Consider the following 21,757-nt stretch of genomic DNA (forward strand, 5'->3'; position numbering starts at 1 on the left):
TGACAAACCAAGTGGCAAATCCTTGAATCTTCAGGAGAAGTCTTATTGATCTCATCTGTTCAGCTAAACTCTGTAAGTTAAAATGACAGGCATCTACTGTGGTATGATTCTGTAAATCAGTTTTATCCATAATGTGCTTCCAAGATACATCAAGAAGGCAACCACAAATTTTATGTAGGTAATTAACATGCATTACATATGAGAATAAGTGTGTAATATAGTTGCTATATCCATACATATTATAAAAATGCATGTATTGTTTAGGAATAAAGGAAATGAGTCATTGAAAGGCAGAGGCACTGCGTCATTGATAGGTACACAAACAAAAGGTACAGAACTTTGCTAGCTTTCAGAATGCACTTCCTTATTCAAACGGAGAGCTGCATCAAACCAGTCTCAGGGCTGAAGACCACAACAACAACAACAACAACAACAACAACATGGAAAAACACACACACACACACACACACACACACACACACACACACACCTGTCTCCTCGTATCGTGCTTAGTCGACTGCCAGCTCTTCCTGGCCCAAGTTGAGTACACTTATCATGGGCCAAGAAAGAACTAGCAGTCGACTGAGCACAATGTAGGGAGACAGGCTTTGTGTGTGTGTGTGTGTGTGTGTGTGTGTGTGTGTGTGTGTGTGTGTGTGTGTGTTTCCTTGTTTACCCTACAAACTTGAAAAACGAAGTGCATTCTGAAACCTAGCAGTGCACTGTAGCTTTTGTTTGTGTACCTATCAACAACACAACACTTCTGCCTTTCGGTGAGTTATCTCCTTCATTCCTAAATAATTCGTAATTCTCAACCAGACCAAACGAAAGCATTGGTATGTTGATAGGAGACAAAAAACACACAAACACACACACAAATTTCAAGCTTTCGCAACCCACGGTTTCTTCATCAGGAAAAACGAAAGGATGTGGGTTTTAAGGGAGAGGGTAAGGAGTCATTCCAATCCCGGGAGCGGAAAGACTTGCCTCAGGGGGAAAAAGGTACAGGTAAACACTCACGCTCGCACACACACACATATCCATCTGCACATATACAGACACAAGCAGACATTGTAAAGGCAAAGAGTTTGGGCAGAGATGTCAGTCGAGGCAGAAGTGCATAGGCAAATATGTTGTTGAGTGACAAGTGATGTACGAGGGACAGCAACTTGAAATTAGCGGAGGTTGAGGCCTGGTGGGTAACGGGAAGAGAGGATATATTGAAGGACAAGTTCCCATCTCCGGAGTTCTGATAGGTTGGTGTTAGTGGGAAGTATCCAGATAACCCGGACAGTGTAACACTGTGCCTAGATGTGCTGGCCGTGCACCAAGTTATGTTTAGCCACAGGGTGATCCTCATTACCAACAAACACTGTCAGCCTGTGTCCATTCATGCGAATGGACAGTTTGTTGCTGGTCATTCCCACATAGTGTAGGCATGTCAGTTGGTAAATCATGTGGGTGCTTTCATGCGTGGCTCTGCCTTTGATCGTGTACAACTTCCGGGTTACAGGACTGGAGTAGGTGATGGTGGGAGGGTGCATGGGACTGGTCTTACACCGGGGGCGGTTACAAGGGTAGGAGCCAGAGGGTAGGGAAGGTGGTTTGGGGATTTCATAGGGATGAACTAAGAGGTTACGAAGGTTAGGTGGGCTGCGGAAAGACACTCTTGGTGGAGTGGGGACATGCAGTCTCCCATCCTTCATCAAAGACACCATCCACTTTCTCAAATGCCTGGAATCCTTACCCAATCTGTTACCCTCAGAAACCATCCGTGTAACCATTGATGCCACTTCCTTATACACAGATATTCCGCACGTCCAGGGCCTCGCTGTGATGGAGCACTTCCTTTCACGCCAATCACCTGCCACCCTACCTAAAACCTCTTTCCTCGTTACCTTAGCCAGCTTCATCCTGACTCACAACTTCTTCACTATCGAAGGCCAGACATACCAACAATTAAAGGGAACAGCCATGGGTGCCAGGATGGCGCCTTCGTACGCCAACCTATTTATGGGTCGCTTAGAGGAAACCTTCTTGGTTACCCAGGCCTGCCAACCCAAAGTTTGGTACAGATTTATTGAGGACATCTTCATGATTTGGACTCACAGTGAAGAAGAACTCCAGAATTTCCTCTCCAACCTCAACTCCTTTGGTTCCGTCAGATTCACCTGGTCCTACTCCAAATTCCATGCCACTTTCCTTGACGTTGACCTCCATCTGTCCAGTGGCCAGCTTCACACATCCGTCCACATCAAACCCACCAACAAGCAACAGTACCTCCATTATGACAGCTGCCACCCATTCCACATCAAACGGTCCCTTCCCTACAGCCTAGGTCGTCGTGGCAAACTAATCTGCTCCAGTCCGGAATCCCTGAACCATTACACCAACAACCTGAAAACAGCTTTCACATCCCGCAACTACTCTCCCAACCTGGTACAGAAGCAAATTACCAGAGCCACTTCCTCATCCCCTCAAACCCAGAACCTCCCACAGAAGAACCCCAAAAGTACCCCACTTGTGACAGGATACTTTCCGGGACTGGATCAGACTCTGAATGTGGCTCTCCAGCATGGATACGACTTCCTCAAATCCTGCACTGAAATGAGATCCATCCTTCATGAAATCCTCCCCACTCCACCAAGAGTGTCTTTCCGCCGTCCACTTAACCTTCGTAACCTCTTGGTTCATCCCTATGAAATCTCCAAACCACCTTCCCTACTCTCTGGCTCCTACCCTTGTAACCGCCCTCAGTGTAAAACCTGTCCCACCCTCCCACCACCACCTACTCCAGTCCTGTAACCTGGAAGGTGTACACAATCGAAAGCAGAGCCACGTGTGAAAGCAGCCACATGATTTACCAACTGACCTGCCTACACTGTGAAGCTTTCTATGTGGGAATGACCAGCAACTAACTGTCCATTCGCATGAATTGACACAGGCAGACAGTGTTTGTTGGTAATGAGGATCACCCTGTGGCTAAACATACCTTGGTGCACGGCCAGCACATCTTGGCACAGTGTTACACCGTCCGGGTTATCTGGATACCTCCCACTAACACCAACCTGTCAGAACTCCGGAGATGGGAACTTGCCCTTCAGTGTATCCTCTCTTCCCCTTTCCCACCAGGCCTCAACCTCCGCTAATTTCAAGTTGCCGCCACTCATACCTCACCTGTCATTCAACAACATCTTTGCCTCTGTACTTCCGCCTCGACTGACATCTCTGCCCAAACTCGTTTTTGCAAATGTCTGCTTGTGTCTGAGTATGTGCGGATGGATATGTGTGTGTGTGGAGTGTATGATGTTGTTGTTGTTGTGGTCTTCAGTCCTGAGACCGGTTTGATGCAGCTCTCCATGCTAATCTATCCTGTGCAAGCTCCTTCATCTCCCAGTACCTACTGCAATCTACATCCTTCTGAATCTGCTTAGTGTATTGATCTCTTGGTCTCCCTCTATGATTTTTACCCTCCACGCTGCCCTCCAGTACTAAATTGGTGATCCCTTGATGCCTCAGAACATGTCCTACCAACCTATCCCTTCTTCTAGTCAAGTTGTGCCACAAACTCCTCTTCTCCCCAGTTCTATTCAATACCTCCTCATTAGTTTTGTGATCTACCCATCTAATCTTCAGCATTCTTCTGTAGCGCCACATTTCGAAAGCTTCTATTCTCTTCTTGTCTAAACTATTTATCGTCCACGTTTCACTTCCATACATGGCTACACTCCATACAAGTACTTTCAGAAATGACTTCCTAACACTTAAATCAATACTCGATGTTAACAAATTTCTCTTCTTCAGAAACGCTTTCCTTGGCATTGCCAGTCTACATTTTATATCCTCTCTACTTCGACCATCATCAGTTATTTTGCTCCCCAAATAGCAAAACTCCTTTACTACTTCAAGTGTCTCATTTCCTAATCTAATTCCCTCAGCATCACCCGACTTAATTCGACTACATTACATTATCCTCGTTTTGCTTTTGTTGATGTTCATCTTATATCCTCCTTTCAAGACACTGTCCATTCCGTTCAACTGCTCTTCCAAGTCCTTTGCTGTCTCTGACAGAATTACAATGTCATCGGCGAACCTCAAAGTTTTTATTTCTTCTCCATGGATTTTAATACCTACTCCAAATTTTTCTTTTGTTTCTTTACTGCTTGCTCAATGTGTGTGTGTGTGTGTGTGTGTGTGTGTGTGTGTGTGTGTGTGTGTGTGTGTGTGTGTGTATTTTAAACTGTTGCTCAAATTGAAATAAGAACTTTGGCGGGAGTGAAGTTTTGGGCTGGATAGACATTGACAAAAGAGAATCTGTAGTCAAAGAAATATCAGATAAATGATAGTAGAAAGTCTGATAGGGCCACAGTAAGAACATCAACCACTAATAATGAATCCAATGAAGAATAAGAGCATAACTCAACAAACCAGATGTAATATGTGCTTTTACCACTTGGGGATGTCCTAGTGTGTTAAAATGGCACACTGATTTGTTGCATCAGGCCCATTCTTTATAGTCAGATTCGATACGTGCTGATGGAAATTCTTGTTGTGGCCCTATCACCCTTTCTACTACCAGTATGTCTGATATTTCTTTGACTACAGGTTCTTTATTGTCAATGTCTATCCAGTCCTAAACTTCATCTCGCAGCAAAGTACATATTTTGGTGGAGTCTGTTTCTTCTTCATAGGCTTTTGGCCAGAGTTTTCACCATGGCTTCGGAAGAGTAGCAGGCTTAATTTTATTCCATGCTAAAGTGGTTTCAAAAATAGCATCTTTAATGTTAATTTTTTATTTTATTTATTTATTAACCTTTGGTGCACATTTTGTGTTTACTGCCAAAGTTGAACTAGGCAAATAAGCCAAAGTAGATTTGACTAGCAGCTAAGTTATGGTGTTTAACCATGTTGCAAAAAAGTGTCTGTATGTTCTTTAGCTGAATTTTAATCTTCCGATCATAACTCCCCGCTTACACCAAGCTTCTGAATTCCATAATGAGTTTTGAATTGGTATAGCGAACGAAAAGAACATACATTCAGTTTCTGACCACCCCATATCATCACAGAACTGTTTGCATTTTTTCTGTAATCATAGGCCCAGTTACAGGTTTTACTTCAGACCTTATGGCACAGATACACATGTACAAAATTTCATCCAACTGATCTAGTTTGGACTTAGTCAAAGTTTTTCATTATCATTATTCAGTTTCTTTTACTGCCTTATTTCTGTTCTCATCTTTCTCTGCCCAAATAAAGATGTCAAGCTTTTGTTGTATCATAAGTGTAACATGCCTATGTTTCATGTTAATTTGTTTTGAGAGATTTTTGGTTAAGAAAACATTCCCGCAACAATACTCGACACTGCTGTAATCGTGGTATAGAAGAGCATTGATTGTGATTACACTTGAAAACACACTTTTTAATCACATAGATGATTTGTGCATGACAGAAGCTATCTGACAAACAATTGTTGGCACTACATGGGTCAAAATTGTTGACCACTACAAAGTGCTACTGAATGCCACCAAATGTGTCTGAAATATCCAGTATGTATGAAACAATGCCAGGTTATTGAATGTGCTGGACTGTTGGAAGCCATATTAATGGGCTTTTACTTTACACATGTTACCTAACTGATACATAAAATATAATATGTTTTTGTTATTTCAAAAATTAGGCCTACCAAGACTAATTTGGAAAATAAATAGTTATGAAGTTTTACACTTATCTTTTGTGATGCTAACAAGCTATTTTTATACTGGTAGCTTTATAACTGCAACACATTTTTACAGCCTGTTCATTGCAGATACACAGAACATTTTCCCCCTCATCCATTCCAGACAGAAAATTGTGTTATTTAGCATTTTACTATGATTTTTGATACTTTTTGGGCTTGCTTCCTATTATTTTTGATGTTTTAAGACTTTATTTTCTTTGTTAACAGAAGTTTTTATGGTTTCACATGCATTTTTATTTTTTTTTTTTTCACGAAAACAACCAGAAAGATGACTGATATACCCACAATTCTGTTAGTATGCTCTGTTTGTTATTAGATAGTTACAAGGATTTTTGACATCTGTAGATCATCTGTCCATAATCAGTATATTATACTACCATAACAGTGAGCCGAATCATTTCATTGGCCACAAATATGTGTAACAGGAAACCTGTACCACCAGTTTGTTTTGTGCCCAGGGAATTCGATGTTTGAGGTACTGCAACTTCATTTGGCCTGAGACGTGTTAAAAGACTACTGATTGTGCATCTTTTTTAGTCTGAATTACCCAGTAGTGTACATAGACATTGTTCTGTTTTGGTCAGTGACAGAAATTCACAGTTGCGTATAAATTGTCGTTACATGTAATGTACATATAGTTCACTTTCAGGCACATATGAAACAGCATCTTTGAACTGAGGAATAGGTTTCAAATCCCATCGTGGCTGTTGAAATTTATGCTGCCTGTGGTTTCATTATGTAAAAGCTCACTGTGTTTCCAAAGGGAAAAAAATATGGCTGATTTCTTCTATGTTCTTATTCAACTGAAGTAGAACTCAGTCATGCGTTGCAGCAATGTTGGTGAGATGTTAAACTGTAATCTTCTTGGAAGTCAAGATTAAGAAGAAAAAACTTTCTGTTTCCCAGCATATTCTGACAAACTGCTGTAATAGAAGTCCATTTTTTTCTGGTCTTATCAGATCAGGATATCCTTCTTTTCCACCAAAATATGTCAAACCACTTTCTTATTATACAAGATTTGAACATGCAGTAGTGTGTGCAAAAGCACATTGGAACATCCATCCTACTGTACAGCTTGGAATTGATAATAACTCAGCAGAACAAGCATTCTTTCAACACCATATTTAATGTCTATCAAATAACCCACACATAAGACAAAGTATAGAAAATGGAAATCTGTATCCACAGTCATCAAGATTAATTCATTTCTCTGTATGATGATTTTAAGGGTACATCTACAATTTTATCAGGTATCATAAGTAATTACAATGTTGGTGAATTTAGTTATGTGGTACTGTCTACTTTATAACAAAATACCTTGGAAAAATTTAGTGTTAATATTGAATGAAAAAATGAGAAAGTGAAAAATAACCATGAATCTGTGATCAGGACAGGGGAAAGGTCCAACCAAGTAGAGAGTTTTGAGTGAAAAATGTATAGTTAGTTTTGATCTCACACTTGCAACTTCCCTCTTGTTCTATCACCATCTCAACTTTGCTACGTCTTTCCCAATTTCTCACCTTGCAATGGTATGGTTCAAAAAGTTCTGAAGGACAAAGGTTAGAAATAACTTATACTGAAACTCCATGTGAACTAGACTGGGACTCAAAATTGGACCTTTGTCTCGCAGATTGACTTGAAGCTTATATCTGCCAGTAGCTGTTTCCTAATTTCCAAGTACCTAAGAGACTCCTGTGGACTCCGTTCTGTAGTAGCATCCTTGGGAGAAAGGATGTGCTAAAATATGGTTTAGCCTATGTGAACCTTTCATGCTGCGGCAGAGTAGATACCATAATGATATTTGTTTAATTAGTTAACTGAAAGAAAAATGTAATATTCATACGTAAAACATGATGCTTACAAAGGAAATCTATTTGCTATTTTATATGGAGTTAGTTCTGTCTGTTATTCACACAACTGGAAGAAAACTTTGTTTCTTTATTTGCTATTTTATATGGAGTTAGTTCTGTTTGTTATTGGCACAACTGGAAGAAAACTTTGTTTCTTTATTTTTACAGGTAGTATCTGCTGGTCGCTTAGCTTTGCAGCTTCATCGTCCATCTTACACACGGGGACAGTTAATAGTATCTGTTGAAGAGCTTGCAACGTGTCGTGATGAAGTAATTTTACAGTTTTGTGGGCGTAATCTAGATCGTAAGGATTGGTTTGGCAGGTAAGAAAGCTGGCCTGTGTTTTCACAATTCTAACAAGTTGCAGCTTTAGAGGTGTAGTTTATCTAATGTATCATCCTCTAAGAATCAGAACAAAAGGAGGATTAGGCTAAAGTTGTTGAAACACACTGAAAATAATAAGCTAAAAGTTAAAGACTTAAAAATAAAATGTACTTAGTTAGCATTTCGAAAAGAGGACAGATAGTTGAGAACACAAATTATGAGAGATCTAAGTTCTTGAGCTTTTGAGAACAAAATATTCATTGGGAATTAATGCAAGGGGGGGGGGGGGGGGAGTACCAGGAAGAATTGCTACCAGTATTACTGAAGTACATGACAGAAGCTAAGTATTAGGAGCTGCAAGTAGTTATGGTATATACCAGCAGATGTTGAGGAGAGGCCATGTTCTGGAACAGAATTGGAATGAAGGTGCCGATGTCAATGCTTCAGTCTTTGTATACTGCACTGACACCCACCCCGTTTCCTTCCCCCCACCCCCCACCCCCTTTCTCATTTGTGCCTGTATGCATACACTTCTGTGGTGTCAACCTAAGTCCAGTTTGTTTTAAACATAGGATAAGTGGGATAGGTCATTTTGGACAAGTCTGTAGCAATAAGTGTTTGTGAAATATGTGGTGCATCTTTTGACTTTCTAATATGATGCCAGAAAGTCCTCGTTACAATACAAATAATGGGAGAAGTAAGAGTAACCAAGTAATTCAGGTGTCGAGCACTCAATAGCCACATAAACATGGCTGAAATGTCTCTTAAGATTTTGGACAATATTTTTCCTCGGAGCTTGTGTGTGCACCCACATCTATCTCACCTTGGTTCTGGAGCCTGATTGTGGTGAGACATTGTGCTCAATATAGTGTGGGTGAAAGGAAATTCAGGAGGAAAAGGAGGAAGGGGCAAAGAGGAAGACGATTGACAACAGGAGAGGGAAAGCAGTAAGTGAAAGGTGAAAGGTGATATATTTTGGTATCAGCATCTATTGGATATCATGCTATGTGAGGAACACCTCATCAATACAAAAATAAGACCTAGTGACTAACCAGTAGTATGGTATACAAAATTACTTGCCCTGAGTGTGATAAGCTTTATATTGCTCAATCAGGCAGAGTCGTGGAAACTAGACTGGGCTTAACATGAATGCAGCTGGAGGTAGTAGAATTTTGACTCCACATTTGCTGAGCATGTACTGAATGACAGCCACAGCTACCATCCATAGCCCCATATTCCCCATTTAGCAAACAAGGGACAAACACTTAATGTTTTGAAACCCTGGAAATCAATAAAACATCTGTCCTACAGTCCTGATTTAATATTAAATAACCAGACACAGCTCAATACTTCTCCTCTTCTGTACATTATTTAATCCTCACATTTGTTCTTATTATTCCCACACTGTCAGTCTAATTCTGTTCCTCAGTTTTTCTTGCATTTTTTTTATTTTATAGTGATTGTATTCTCCATATTTTCTCTTGTTTTATAGTATCTATATCTTTCATACAGTAAGTGAAATTCTTCAAGCTTGTGCATTTCCTGTTACAATTGTCAGTTCTATCTTGTGCTGTGTTCTACATTACCTCCCATTTGTAATACCTCTTGCAGCTTATGTTAGTACTCTTGTCTTGTATTTATTTTGTGTTATTGTGAATGTTGTTTTAATTTAAAATTTTATGTAGGCTAGTAAATTGTTTACCATATGTACAACCTAGTCAGAATCAGGCACACTGTTGTGAAAGAAAATGAAATAACAGAAGAACCCCCATGGAATGCTTAATAATGCACAGAAAACCAAGGCTACCATATTTCATCAAAATATCATAGGACTGAGTAACAGGGTATATGTTCTTGCTTGGAAAATTTAGAGAGCTCTGAAAAGACTGGCATCCTGTGCCCATCTGAACACCACATAACCACAGTGTTAGATAAGTTACGTATAAAAGATTACACTCTAGCAGCTTACTCATGCAGAACTAATATTTGAAAAGGAGGAGTTGCTGCATATATTAAGACAGAGCACAAGTTCAAAAACATTGAGACAAGTATATTTTGTAGTCCTCAGCACACAGAAGTGCGTGCTTGTGAATGAATACTGAAAAATAATTCACTTTTAATTGTAACTGTATATAGACCAACAAGCAGTTGATAGTGGTGATTTCATTGTGGATTCTCTAAAGAAATCTGATAGGAAAAGGATCTGGAACATTATTTGGATCCTACAACTTTATCTCGGTAATTAACATTCCAGCACAGGTGGATAGAGACAGTGTGATCCCATGTGATAATGTTTCCTTTGATGAAGCTCAAAGCATGAAAATAACTATTTGCCCAGTTAGAAATGCTCTCTCTGATCATGATGCACAGTTAGTTAGGACAAATAACTCAGTGCCTGACAGTATGAATATTCCTCAGTGGAAATCAGGTAGAATAATTGATGACTCCAGGACAAATATTTTTAAGAACAGTCTAAAAAAGATGAAGTAAATGTATCTGTTGGCAAGTACAGGTAGTTGCACACTGCAAAAACTACTCAAGATTTCTCAGAAAAATTATTAAAAGGTCAAGGAACATGAACATAATGTTAGAAATCAGTAATTTCCACAACTGACTTAGGCTATATAGTATGCAGTAAAACAAGAAACAGGACAACCAGCCACAGAACTGGATAACAACTCTATTGAACTGAATGGAAGGGCTATAAACAATAAGTCACAGTTAGCAAATATATTTAGTATCCATTCTTAAATATAATAGAATGCCTAGGCACAAACAGATAAAGTCACAACAATATGTTGAAAAAGTAACTCTTGTAAAATTCAGTCTTATGAGTCTCCTTCTAAAATTAAGAAAATTATACAGTCTCTCAAAAATAAAAGTTCATCTGGTTTTCATGGTGTTTCCAATAGAGTACTTAAGATTTGTTCCCATATAATAAGCCCAGTCTTATCTGGAATGTGTAAGGCATTGCTAACTCGAAGTAGTTTTCCAGACAGACTAAAATATGCCGAAAATCGCATCTCCTCTTAGTGACAATAATGTCCTCAGCAAATCACAGTTTGGATTTCGGAAGAGTTGCTCTACTGAGAATGCCACATACATGTTCACTCTCCAAATTTTACAAGAATTAAATAATAAAATGGTTGGTATTTTCTGCAACCTGCGTAAGGCATGTGACTGTGTGAATCATAGTATTCTCTTAGATAATTTGAAGTTTTATGGGATTAATTGTATAGCCAACCATTAAATGATCTTCCATCTGATGTACAACAAGCAGAATTAGTTCTTTTTGGAGACAATAATAGTATTGTAATCAATTCCAACGTTCATACAGTAACACAAGAAATGGTGAAAAATGTTCTTAAAGGTATCAATGAGTGGTTTTCTGTGATAGGTCTCACCCTCCATTTTAAAAAGACAAAACATGTTCAGTTCTTCACATCCAGGGGTACTGCACCAATGGTAAGTGTAACACATGGTGAGGAAGTAATAAATAGGATGGAAACTTCAAAATTCTTAAGTGTTCATATTGATGAGAATTTAAACTGGAAGAAGCACATTTTGGAACCCCTAAAATAACTTAGTGGAGCCAAGACACATTAAGTTGTAGACAGGCCCAATTAATGGACACTTACATAAAGCTTAAGCCATGCCTTCATCAGTAAAAGAGAGAGACAAACCATTCATACACAGAAGCAAGCACACCTCATGCACACGACAGCCAACTCAAGCATCTTGGGCCGTAATGCAGCTATTACGTCAGAGTGCAACTATCACGTGGGATGCTACCAGCACCCTGGAAGGGACAGAAAAGGAGAAGGGATAGTAGTGTGTGGGTGGGAAGAGAGACGAACGCTGTCTGGTGGAGATACAAGGACTAAAATGCCAACAGGTGCAACGTCAGGAGGTTGTGGGGCAGGGAGGTGGGTAAAAAAGGAGCAAAATAGGAGAGAAGCAGGGAAAGATGAGCGGATATGTTGGTAGAGGGTGGCAAATAAACAGGGTGGGAGTTGAGAACGAGGAGGTGGTGATAAGGCAAATGGGATGGAAACTGTTGGGTGGAGGGTTTTCGAACAGTATGTTACCATAGGTTGAGGCCGGGATAATTAATGGGACAGAGAATGTGTTGTAAGGATAACTCCCATCTGCGCAGTTCAAAAAAGCTCGTGGTGGAGGGAAGGATACAGATGGCTTGGCTATTTAATTGTGCCTGTCTGCAACTTAACATGTCTTCTTTACGCCAAGTAACAATATGTCTTTTACTTGTATTGTTGATACTCCTACCTGGAGTTTCCATTGTTTAGTTCAGACACATTTACACTTAGAATCATTGAAAATATTGGGGAGAGTCAAATCAGTAAGTTAACATATTTTGCATATTTTCTTTCACTAATGCCATACGGAAAATGTTACCGTGGTAACTCATCTTCAAGAAAGAATGTCTTCATTGCTCAAAAACGTGCTGTAAGAAAATATGTGGCGCTCACTCAAAATTGTCTTGTAGACATCAGTTTAAGGAGTTTGCCATTCTGACCACTGCTTCACAATATGTTTATTCCCTCATGAGGTTTGTTGTAAATGATACACTTCAGTTCAAAAGGATCAGTGATGCACATAATTACAATACCAGAAGGAAAAATTACATTCATTACTCCACATTAAGGTTGTCTTAACACGAAAAGGGGTGCACAGTGCTGCACCAAAAATTTTTGATCACTTACCCAGTGACAGAAAATGTCTGTCAGACAGAAAAGTAAAATATGATAACAAAGTGAAAAAGTTTCTCATTGACAATTCCTTCTGTTCCTACTGTTCCATAGAATAATCTCTGTTATTGTAATGTGTAAAAGGTGATGGGTAGGTAATTCACATCTGTAAATGTAAAATGGCTTGTTCCATGTCATTAAAAGTATTGTGCGTAATGAACAATGGAACATGAAGCTATCCGTCTATCTAACTAACTCTCTCTCTCTCTCTCTCTCTCTCTCTCTCTCTCTCTCTCACGCGCACACACACACGCACACGCGCGCGCACACACACACACACACACACACACACACACACACACACACACACACACACACACACACACGTTTTTTTGGTTTAGTGTTGATATTTTTTCTGGTTTTTTCCCTTCACATTTGTTTACTGTTTAACTATAACATTTTAATTATATTACCACTGTACCGTTAAAAATGGCTTTTATTCTGTGTACCCCACTCTTGATGGGTAGCATCTTTTTCAATGTTGTTCACTGGTATGGTACCCACTTTGGTGCTTATATTCAGTTAAAGTCTGATGACAACCTACACCTACATCTACATCTACATGACTACTCTGCAATTCACATTTAAGTGCTTGGCAGAGGGTTCATCAAACCACAATCATACTATCTCTCTACCATTCCACTCCCGAACAGCGCGCGGGAAAAACGAACACCTAAACCTTTCTGTTCGAGCTCTGATTTCTCTTATTTTATTTTGATGATCGTTCCTACCTATGTAGGTTGGGCTCAACAAAATATTTTCGCATTTGGAAGAGAAAGTTGGTGACTGAAATTTCGTAAATAGATCTCGCCGTGACAAAAAACGTCTTTGCTTTAATGACTTCCATCCCAACTCGCGTATCATATATGCCACACTCTCTCCCCTATTACGTGATAATACAAAACGAGCTGCCCTTTTTTGCACCCTTTCGATGTCTCCGTCAATCACACCTGGTAAGGATCCCGCACCGCGCAGCAATATTCTAACAGAGGATGAACGAGTGTAGTGTAAGCTGTCTCTTTAGTGGACTTGTTGCATCTTCTAAGTGTCCTGCCAATGAATCGCAACCTTTGGCTCGCCTTCCCCACAATATTATCTATGTGGTCTTTCAACTGAAGTTGTTCGTGATTTTAACACCCAGGTACTTAGTTGAATTGACAGCCTTGAGAATTGTACTATTTATCGAGTAATCGAATTCCAATGGATTTCTTTTGGAACTCATGTGGATCACCTCACACTTTTCGTTATTTAGTGTCAACTGCCACCTGCCACACCATATAGCAATCTTTTCTAAATCGCTTTGCAACTGATACTGGTCTTCGGATGACCTTACTAGACAGTAAATTACAGCATCATCTGTGAACAACCTAAGAGAACTGCTCAGATTGTCACCCAGGTCATTTATGTAGATCAGGAACAGCAGAGGTCCCAGGACGCTTCCCTGGGGAACACCTGATATCACTTCAGTTTTACTCGATGATTTGCCATCTATTACTACGAACTACGACCTTTCTGACAGGAAATCACGAATCCAGTCGCACAACTGAGACGATACCCCATAGGCCCGCAGCTTGACTAGAAGTCTCTTGTGAGGAACAGTGTCAAAAGCTTTCCGGAAATCCAGAAATACTTAATCAACCTGAGATCCCCTGTCAATAGCAGCCATTACTTCATGCGAATAAAGAGCTAGCTGTGTTGCACAAGAATGATGTTTTCTGAAACCATGCTGATTACGTATCAATAGATCATTCCCTTCGAGGTGATTCATAATGTTTGAATTCAGTATATGCTCCAAAATCCTACTGCAAACCGACGTCAATGATATAGATCTGTAGTTCGATGGATTACTCCTACTACCCTTCTTAAATACTGGTGCAACCTGTGCAATTTTGCAATCTGTAGGTACAGATCTATCGGTGAGTGAGCGGTTGTATATGATTGCTAAGTAGGGAGCTATTGTATCAGCGTAATCTGAAAGGAACCTAATCAGTATACAATCTGGACCTGAAGACTTGCCCGTATCAAGCGATTTGAGTTGCTTCGCAACCCCTAAGGTATCCACTTCTAAGAAACTCACGCTAGCAGCTGTTCGTGTTTCAAATTCAAGAATATTCCATTCGTCTTCCCTGGTGAAGGAATTTCGGAAAACTGCGTTCAATAACTCCGCTTTAGTGGCACAGTCGTCGGTAACAGTACCATCGGCACTGCGCAGCGAAGGTATTGACTGCGTCTTGCCGCTTGTGTACTTTACATATGACCAGAATTTCTTTGGATTTTCTACCAAATTTCGAGACAATGTTTCGTTGTGGAACCTATTAAAGGCATCTCGCATTGAAGTCCGTTCCAAATTTTGCGCGTCTGTAAATTTTAGCCAATCTTCGGGATTTCGCGTTCTTCTGAACTTCGCATGCTTTTTCCGTTGCCTCTGCAACAGCGTTCGGACCTGTGTTGTGTACCATGGGGGATCAGTTCCATCTCTTACCAATTTAAGAGGTATGAATCTCTCAATTTGCTGTTACTACTATATCTTTGAATTTGAGCCACATGTCGTCTACATTTGCATAGTTAGTTCAGAAGGAATGGAGATTGTCTCTTAGGAAGGCTTCTAGTGACACTTTATCAGCTTTTTTAAATAAAATTATTTTGCGTTTGTTTCTGGTGGATTTGGAAGAAACGGTATTGAGCCTAGCTGCAACGACCTTGTGATCACTAATCCCTGTATCAGTCATGATGCTGTCTATTAGCTCTGGATTGTTTGTGGCTAAGAGGTCAAGTGTGTTTTCGCAACCATTTACAATTCACGTGGGTTCGTGGACTAACTGCTCGATATAATTTTCGGAGAAAGCATTTAGGACAATCTCGGAATATGTTTTCTGCCTACCACCGGTTTTGAACAAGTATTTTTGCCAACATATCAAGGGAAGGTTGAAGTCCCCACCAACTATAACCGTATGAGTGGGGTATTTATTTGTTACGAGACTCAAATTTTCTCTGAACTGTTCAGCAACTATATCATCGGAGTCTGGGGGTCGATAGAAGGAGCCAAATATCAACTTAGTTCAGCTGTTAAGTATAACCTCCACCCATACCAATTCGCACTGAGTATCTACTTCGACTTCACTACAAGATAAACCACTACTGACAGACACAAACACTCCACCACCAATTCTGCCTAATCTCTCTTTCCTGAGCACCGTCTGAGACTTCGTAAAAATTTCTGCAGAACTTATTTCAGGCTTTAGCCAGCTTTCTGTACCTATAACGATTTCAGCTTCTGTGCTTTCTATTAGCACTTGTAGCTTTCCCAGCACAACTACAATAATTTACAACTACAATTCCGAGTGTTCCTTGATCCAAGCACGTCCTGTATTTGCCATGCACCCTTTGAGATTGCAGCCCACCCCGTACTTTCCCGAGGCCTTCTAACCTAAAAAACTGCCCAGTCCGCGCCACACAGCTTCTGCTACCTGTGTAGCCGCCAGCTGAGTGTAGTGAACACCTGACCTATTCAGCGGAGCCCGAAACCCCACCACCCTATGGCACAAGTCAAGGAATCTGCAGCCAACACGGTCGCAAAACCGTCTGAGCCTCTGATTCAGACCCTCCACCCGACTCTGCACCAAAGGTCCGAAGTCGGTTCTGTCAACAATGCTGCAGATGATGAGTTCTGCCTTCATCTCATAAGCAGGACCGGCAGCCTTCACCAAATCAGATAGCCGCTGGAATCCAGAGAGAATTTCCTCAGATCCAAAGCGACAAACGTCATTAGTGCCGACATGTACCACCACCTGCAGCTGGCTGCACCCTGTGCTCTTCATGGCATCCGGAAGGACCCTTTCCACATCAGGAATGACTCCACCCAGAATGCACACAGAGTGCACACTGGATTTTCTCCCCTCCTTAGCCGCCATATCCCTAAGGGGCCCCATTACGCGCCTAACATTGGAGCTCCCAACTACCAATAAGCCCACCCTCTGATATTGCCCGGACCTTGAAGGCTGAGAATGATCCTCTGAAACAGGGCAGGCAGCTGCATCTGGCTCAGCCAGAGACAGTGCCTGAAACCTGTTTGTCAGATGCACCGGGGAGGCTTTCTCATCAGCCTCCGGGGATGTATTTCGCTGCCTGCCACACCTTGGAATGCCCCACTGCGGGCAGCAACCGGGGCAACCACAGCGGCAGACCGATCTGGGGACAGACGGGACGAGGTTGATATCCCCGTGATACCCAAGTCCGGCTCCCCACAGTGGTGCCCACTGGCAACAGCCTCAAGCTGCGCGACCGAAGTCAGCGCCACTTGCAGTTGTGAGCGAAGGGATGCCAACTCGGCCCTCATCCGAACACAGCAATCACAGTCCCTGTCCATTCCAATCGATGTTGAACAACATTTACTGAAACACGAGTCCATGCCTAGATAACGCAAGGGAAACACGCAAAGAATGTATGAACTAAGCTGTACAAATGCCTAACGACTGCATTACAATCTGTCTGAATTTACGATTACAGTAACTAAAACTCGAAATTACACCTCCTATACGAAACTCACACCCAATTTAAGTTAGAATCTACGAAGTAAACACTAAAGTGCAATGCTACAACTCTCAAATACTATAATACGCCCGAAATTTATGAATTAAACAATGCAAGTACCCAAAAACACGCAAAGAAATTAAGAATTAAACTATGTGACAAATAAGTGAGCTAGGAGTGCACCTTATAAGCCAAAAGCTGGTTAACAAAATAATTTAATACTGTAGAACATGTTTAAAATGAGTTCCTTGTAAACTGAGGCACAGTGTCTGCCCTGTGTCAAGACTTTCTGTCACTCCGCACGAATCCTGGAGTCATTCAGGTTCACAGTATTTTTTCTGACCAAGATTGCAAATGTAAGGCAGTTGATGGTTTAGAGGAGGGACTTCTCACCTCCCTTAAACAAAGTTCATACTCTCTTACTTCCATAAGATGGATCTTATTCAAACTCATTGGTCAATCCAAGTGTAGAATGGCCTGATGGAGACTGGCTGTGTAGAGCATTTTGGCATGTTTCATTTTGTGTTTTATAATACTCTCTTTTTGGTAGCTGCTTCTTTGTTGCTCTTGGCACTTTGCAGAACTGTTTTGCTTTTCACCGTAGGGAAAGTAATGAGGGCTTTGCATGTACTGTACATGCAAAGCAGATGAATGTGTGTGATTTGTTGGAACTGTATATTTTATGGTTCAGCAACAGCACTCATTTGGCTATTTCTATCACTTGGAGCTCCTGAATATTCTGTAGCTTTAATTCCATGCTGTGTGATCACCAAAGTTATTGATGAAGAATTCTATAAGGGAGCAAGTAACTCCTGCTTCATGGGCTGGTTTGCCACACATTGCTGCCCTCTGTAAGCAAGAGTTTGGTGGCTACATTGCTAACACGTAAAACACCACAGCAGTTAGGGATGTATGGCCACACTTTCAGGTGGAGAAGACCTGCCTTAACATACTCTGGCAGCTTAGGCAAGTCAGAAATTACAATAAAGGCTCCAGTCTTTTGAAACTCACTATTGATGCACTTCATCACGGTTCATACATCTGTTACACCTTCACCAGACCATTGCATCAGAAACTGCTCAATATCTGTGTCATATCATCACAGCAATAGACCACATTGCTTGATTGAAGGGAATTATACTTTTCTGAGAAAAGAGGTTATTACCCTAGCCTCTGCACTTGGGCAGCGTATCAGCTTGTTCCTATTGGTAATGTCCTATTCCTTAGTCATTTCACTTAATTACACACTCGAGTGCTCTCTGAGTATAAAAAGGAGACGCTTTTTTAAGTGTCCCTTCTTCCCTTTTAGAATTATAAACACATTTTGGTAAAACTGTATCATGTTAATGTTTATGTGTCAACATCATTGTTGATTGCTCTGGAGACTAGATTATCAAGTTGTCTTCATTGGTTGGTTATAGATACAGCCAGTAGCCCACTTAAACCACTGGAGGGTTTTTGTTTTATGAAACATGAGCCATTTCCATCCAGTGACCAGTTAGGGAAATAAGAGTCCACTCGGCTAGGGCCCCAGTTGCCGGGGTAAACATTAAACAGCTCGTGTGTTGCAGGTTCTGTTCCCTGCTAAAGATTGTCTCACTCAACAGCCATACACGCCATCAGCATGAAGCACACCTCGAGGATGTGGTTGAGGTTTCTTTTTTAAAGGAAGTTTTGTCATCTCTGCGATCCAGGCAGTTACGCAAAGTTGTCCGTTCCTTATAATAAACAATTGATGTCCAACATTCTGGTCACTAAAAATGCTCAGAGTTCATGGTTACAGAGGATTGGCAGTGCTGTGACCCCAACTCAGGAACCTTGGGTTCACCAAACCTGTATCCAACACAACTCACTAGTAGAGGCAGTGTGCATTACACCTCCCCTGTCCACCTTGACCCTCACTGTAACAGATAAATGGCGAGAAGTGGACCAGTTACTTGGCCTTTTTGTTACCTATATCTGAAGCCCCTTTGTTTTTCTTTCTGAAAGCATGTTGGGATTTCCAGTGTATTGAACCCCAGCACAATATACAAAGAATCTTTGTTCCCATATTGTGGAAGTCAGTCCCCAGGAATTCATCAGCTCATGTGTGATTTGATCAACAGCAGGTTTTGATGCTTGTATCAATTCTAATGAATAGCTGTTCTAACATTTCACGTAAAAAAGAATTTTATGTGATTTGTATGTTGTGGTCATGTTTTTTACTTACAATAGTGAAAAGGGTGATGCTGAGGGAATTAGATTAGGAAATGAGACACTTAAAGTAGTAAAGGAGTTTTGCTATTTAGGGAGTAAAATAACTGATGATGGTCGAAGTAGAGAGGATATAAAACGTAGACTGGCAATGGCAAGGAAATCGTTTCTGAAGAAGAGAAATTTGTTAACGTCGAGTATAGATTTAAGTGTCAGGAAGTCATTTCTGAAAGTATTTGTATGGAGTGTAGCCATGTATGGAAGTGAAACATGGACGATAACTAGTTTGGACAAGAAGAGAATAGAAGTTTTCGAAATGTGGTGCTACAGAAGAATGCTGAAGATAAGGTGGGTAGATCACGTAACTAATGAGGAGGTATTGAATAGGATTGGGGAGAAGAGTAGTTTGTGGCACAACTTGACTAGAAGAAGGGATCGGTTGGTAGGACATGCTTTGAGGCATCAAGGGATCACAAATTTAGCATTGGAGGGCAGTGTGGAGGGTAAAAATCGTAGAGGGAGACCAAGAGATGAATACACTAAGCAGATTCAGAAGGATGTAGGTTGCAGTAGGTACTGGGAGATGAAGAAGCTTGCACAGCATAGAGCAGCATGGAGAGCTGCATCAAACCAGTCTCAGGACTGAAGACCACAACAACAAACAACAACAGTGAAAAGTTATAGAAAATGTATTGTGACACTGAAGTAAAGCAATCCCGGACACATGAGCATATATATATGACGAATGTCCCCTGAAAATTTGTACCTGTTTTTTTGTTATTCCCTGTCATCATCATCATCGTCATCGTCATCATCATCATCATCCCCCACGTCTATCCATCTTATTTGATGGGTTGGCATAAACATCCCTCCCTCCCTCCCTCCCTCCCTCTCTCTCTCTCTCTCTCTCTCTCTCTCTCTCTCTCTCTCTCTCTCCAGTACTGTCCCTTGTCCCTTGTATGTCCTCTCTGCTATGTGTCAGATTTCGCAAAATCCTTTTACCTCAGTCGGGGTGTTCCTCGTGGTTTTTTGTCTCTGAGCTTCAGATCATGAGTTAGCCTTGGTAGCCTGTTAGGCATTGCGTGTGTCCAAACCATTCCAGCTACTGTGAGGTTATTTTGTCTTGTAGTCCTACACCTTGTGCCTGTTTTGGATTTCTTCATTTAGTATTCCATCTTGCTGTGTCTTTCTGACAATGTTTCACAAGTCAAACTGAGCATGTAATAGACGTCACAGATGACTCTCAATTTTTAGTGGTAGTTTCTTGTTCCAAATTAGGCCTTTAACTATTTGATAGGAGTTGCTAACTGCTTGAATTATGTAAGTGATTTCTTTGTCAATAGACAACACTCCCAAGATATTTGAAATGATGGACCTTGTGTAGCTGTTTCCCCTTTGTTTTGACTTGTAATATTGGTTGCCCACATCTCTTTGACGATTATCTCACTTCTCTCCCAGCTGAAGATGATCTTTAGCAGCTTCTGCCCAGCTGTTTATTTGTACTTGAAGGTCTTATTTAGAGGCATGCCACAGATACATATCATCAGAAATTAGCATGAATTTCATTTTTTTCAACTCCAATTGTTTGATGTGCTTTTCTATGGATCTTTTTCATTATCTATGTCTGCATTTACAACTATACTCTGCAAACTAACATGAGGTGCACGGCAGAGGATACGTCTCATTTTACCAGTTACTAGGGTCTTTTCCTGTTCCATTCACATATGGAATGTGGGAAGAATGATTGTTTGATTGCCTCTGTGTGTGCAGTAATTATTCTGATCTTATCCTAACAATCCCTATGTGAGCAATACGTAGGAGGTTGTAGTATATCCATAGAGTAATCATTTAAAGCCAGTTCTTGAAACTTTATTAATGGACTTTTTTGGGATAGTTTACATTCTGTCTTCAAGAGTCTGCCAGTTCAGGTACTTCAGTATCTTTGTGGCATTCTCCCACAGATTAAACAAATCTATGTCCATGTGTGTTGCCCTTTTCTGTATACGTTCAGTAACCCCTGTTAGTCCTATCTGGTCTGGGTCCCACACACTTGAGCAATATTCTAGAACCAGTCACACGAGTGATTTGTAAGCAATCTCCTGTGCAGACTGATTGCACTTCCCCGGTATTCTACTAATAAACCAAAGATTACCATCTGCTTTACCCATGACTGAACCTATATGATCATTCCATTTCATATCCCTTCAGAGCATTACACCCAGGTATTTGTACAAGTTGCCCAATTCCAACAGAAGACTTATTGATATTATAGTAATAGGATACTCCATTTTTGTGTTTTGTGAAGTCCAAAATTTTACATTTCTCAACATTTCAAACATGTTGCCAATCTCTGT

General features: G+C 40.7%; 1 protein-coding gene across 2 annotated transcripts in view; it reads left to right on the top strand.

The window, feature by feature from the left end:
* The window catches only part of LOC126475048 (copine-8-like), a 219,517-nt gene that overhangs the window by 78,845 nt on the left and 118,915 nt on the right, over positions 1–21,757 (top strand). For both annotated transcript variants that reach the window (XM_050102598.1, XM_050102597.1), the window contains exon 5: positions 7,756–7,910. In XM_050102598.1, the coding sequence (XP_049958555.1) occupies positions 7,756–7,910 (155 nt within the window). The remainder of the gene's footprint in view (positions 1–7,755; positions 7,911–21,757) is intronic.

This window comes from Schistocerca serialis, chromosome 4 (genome assembly GCF_023864345.2).
Source record: "Schistocerca serialis cubense isolate TAMUIC-IGC-003099 chromosome 4, iqSchSeri2.2, whole genome shotgun sequence".
NCBI classification, from domain to species: Eukaryota; Metazoa; Arthropoda; class Insecta; order Orthoptera; family Acrididae; genus Schistocerca; species Schistocerca serialis.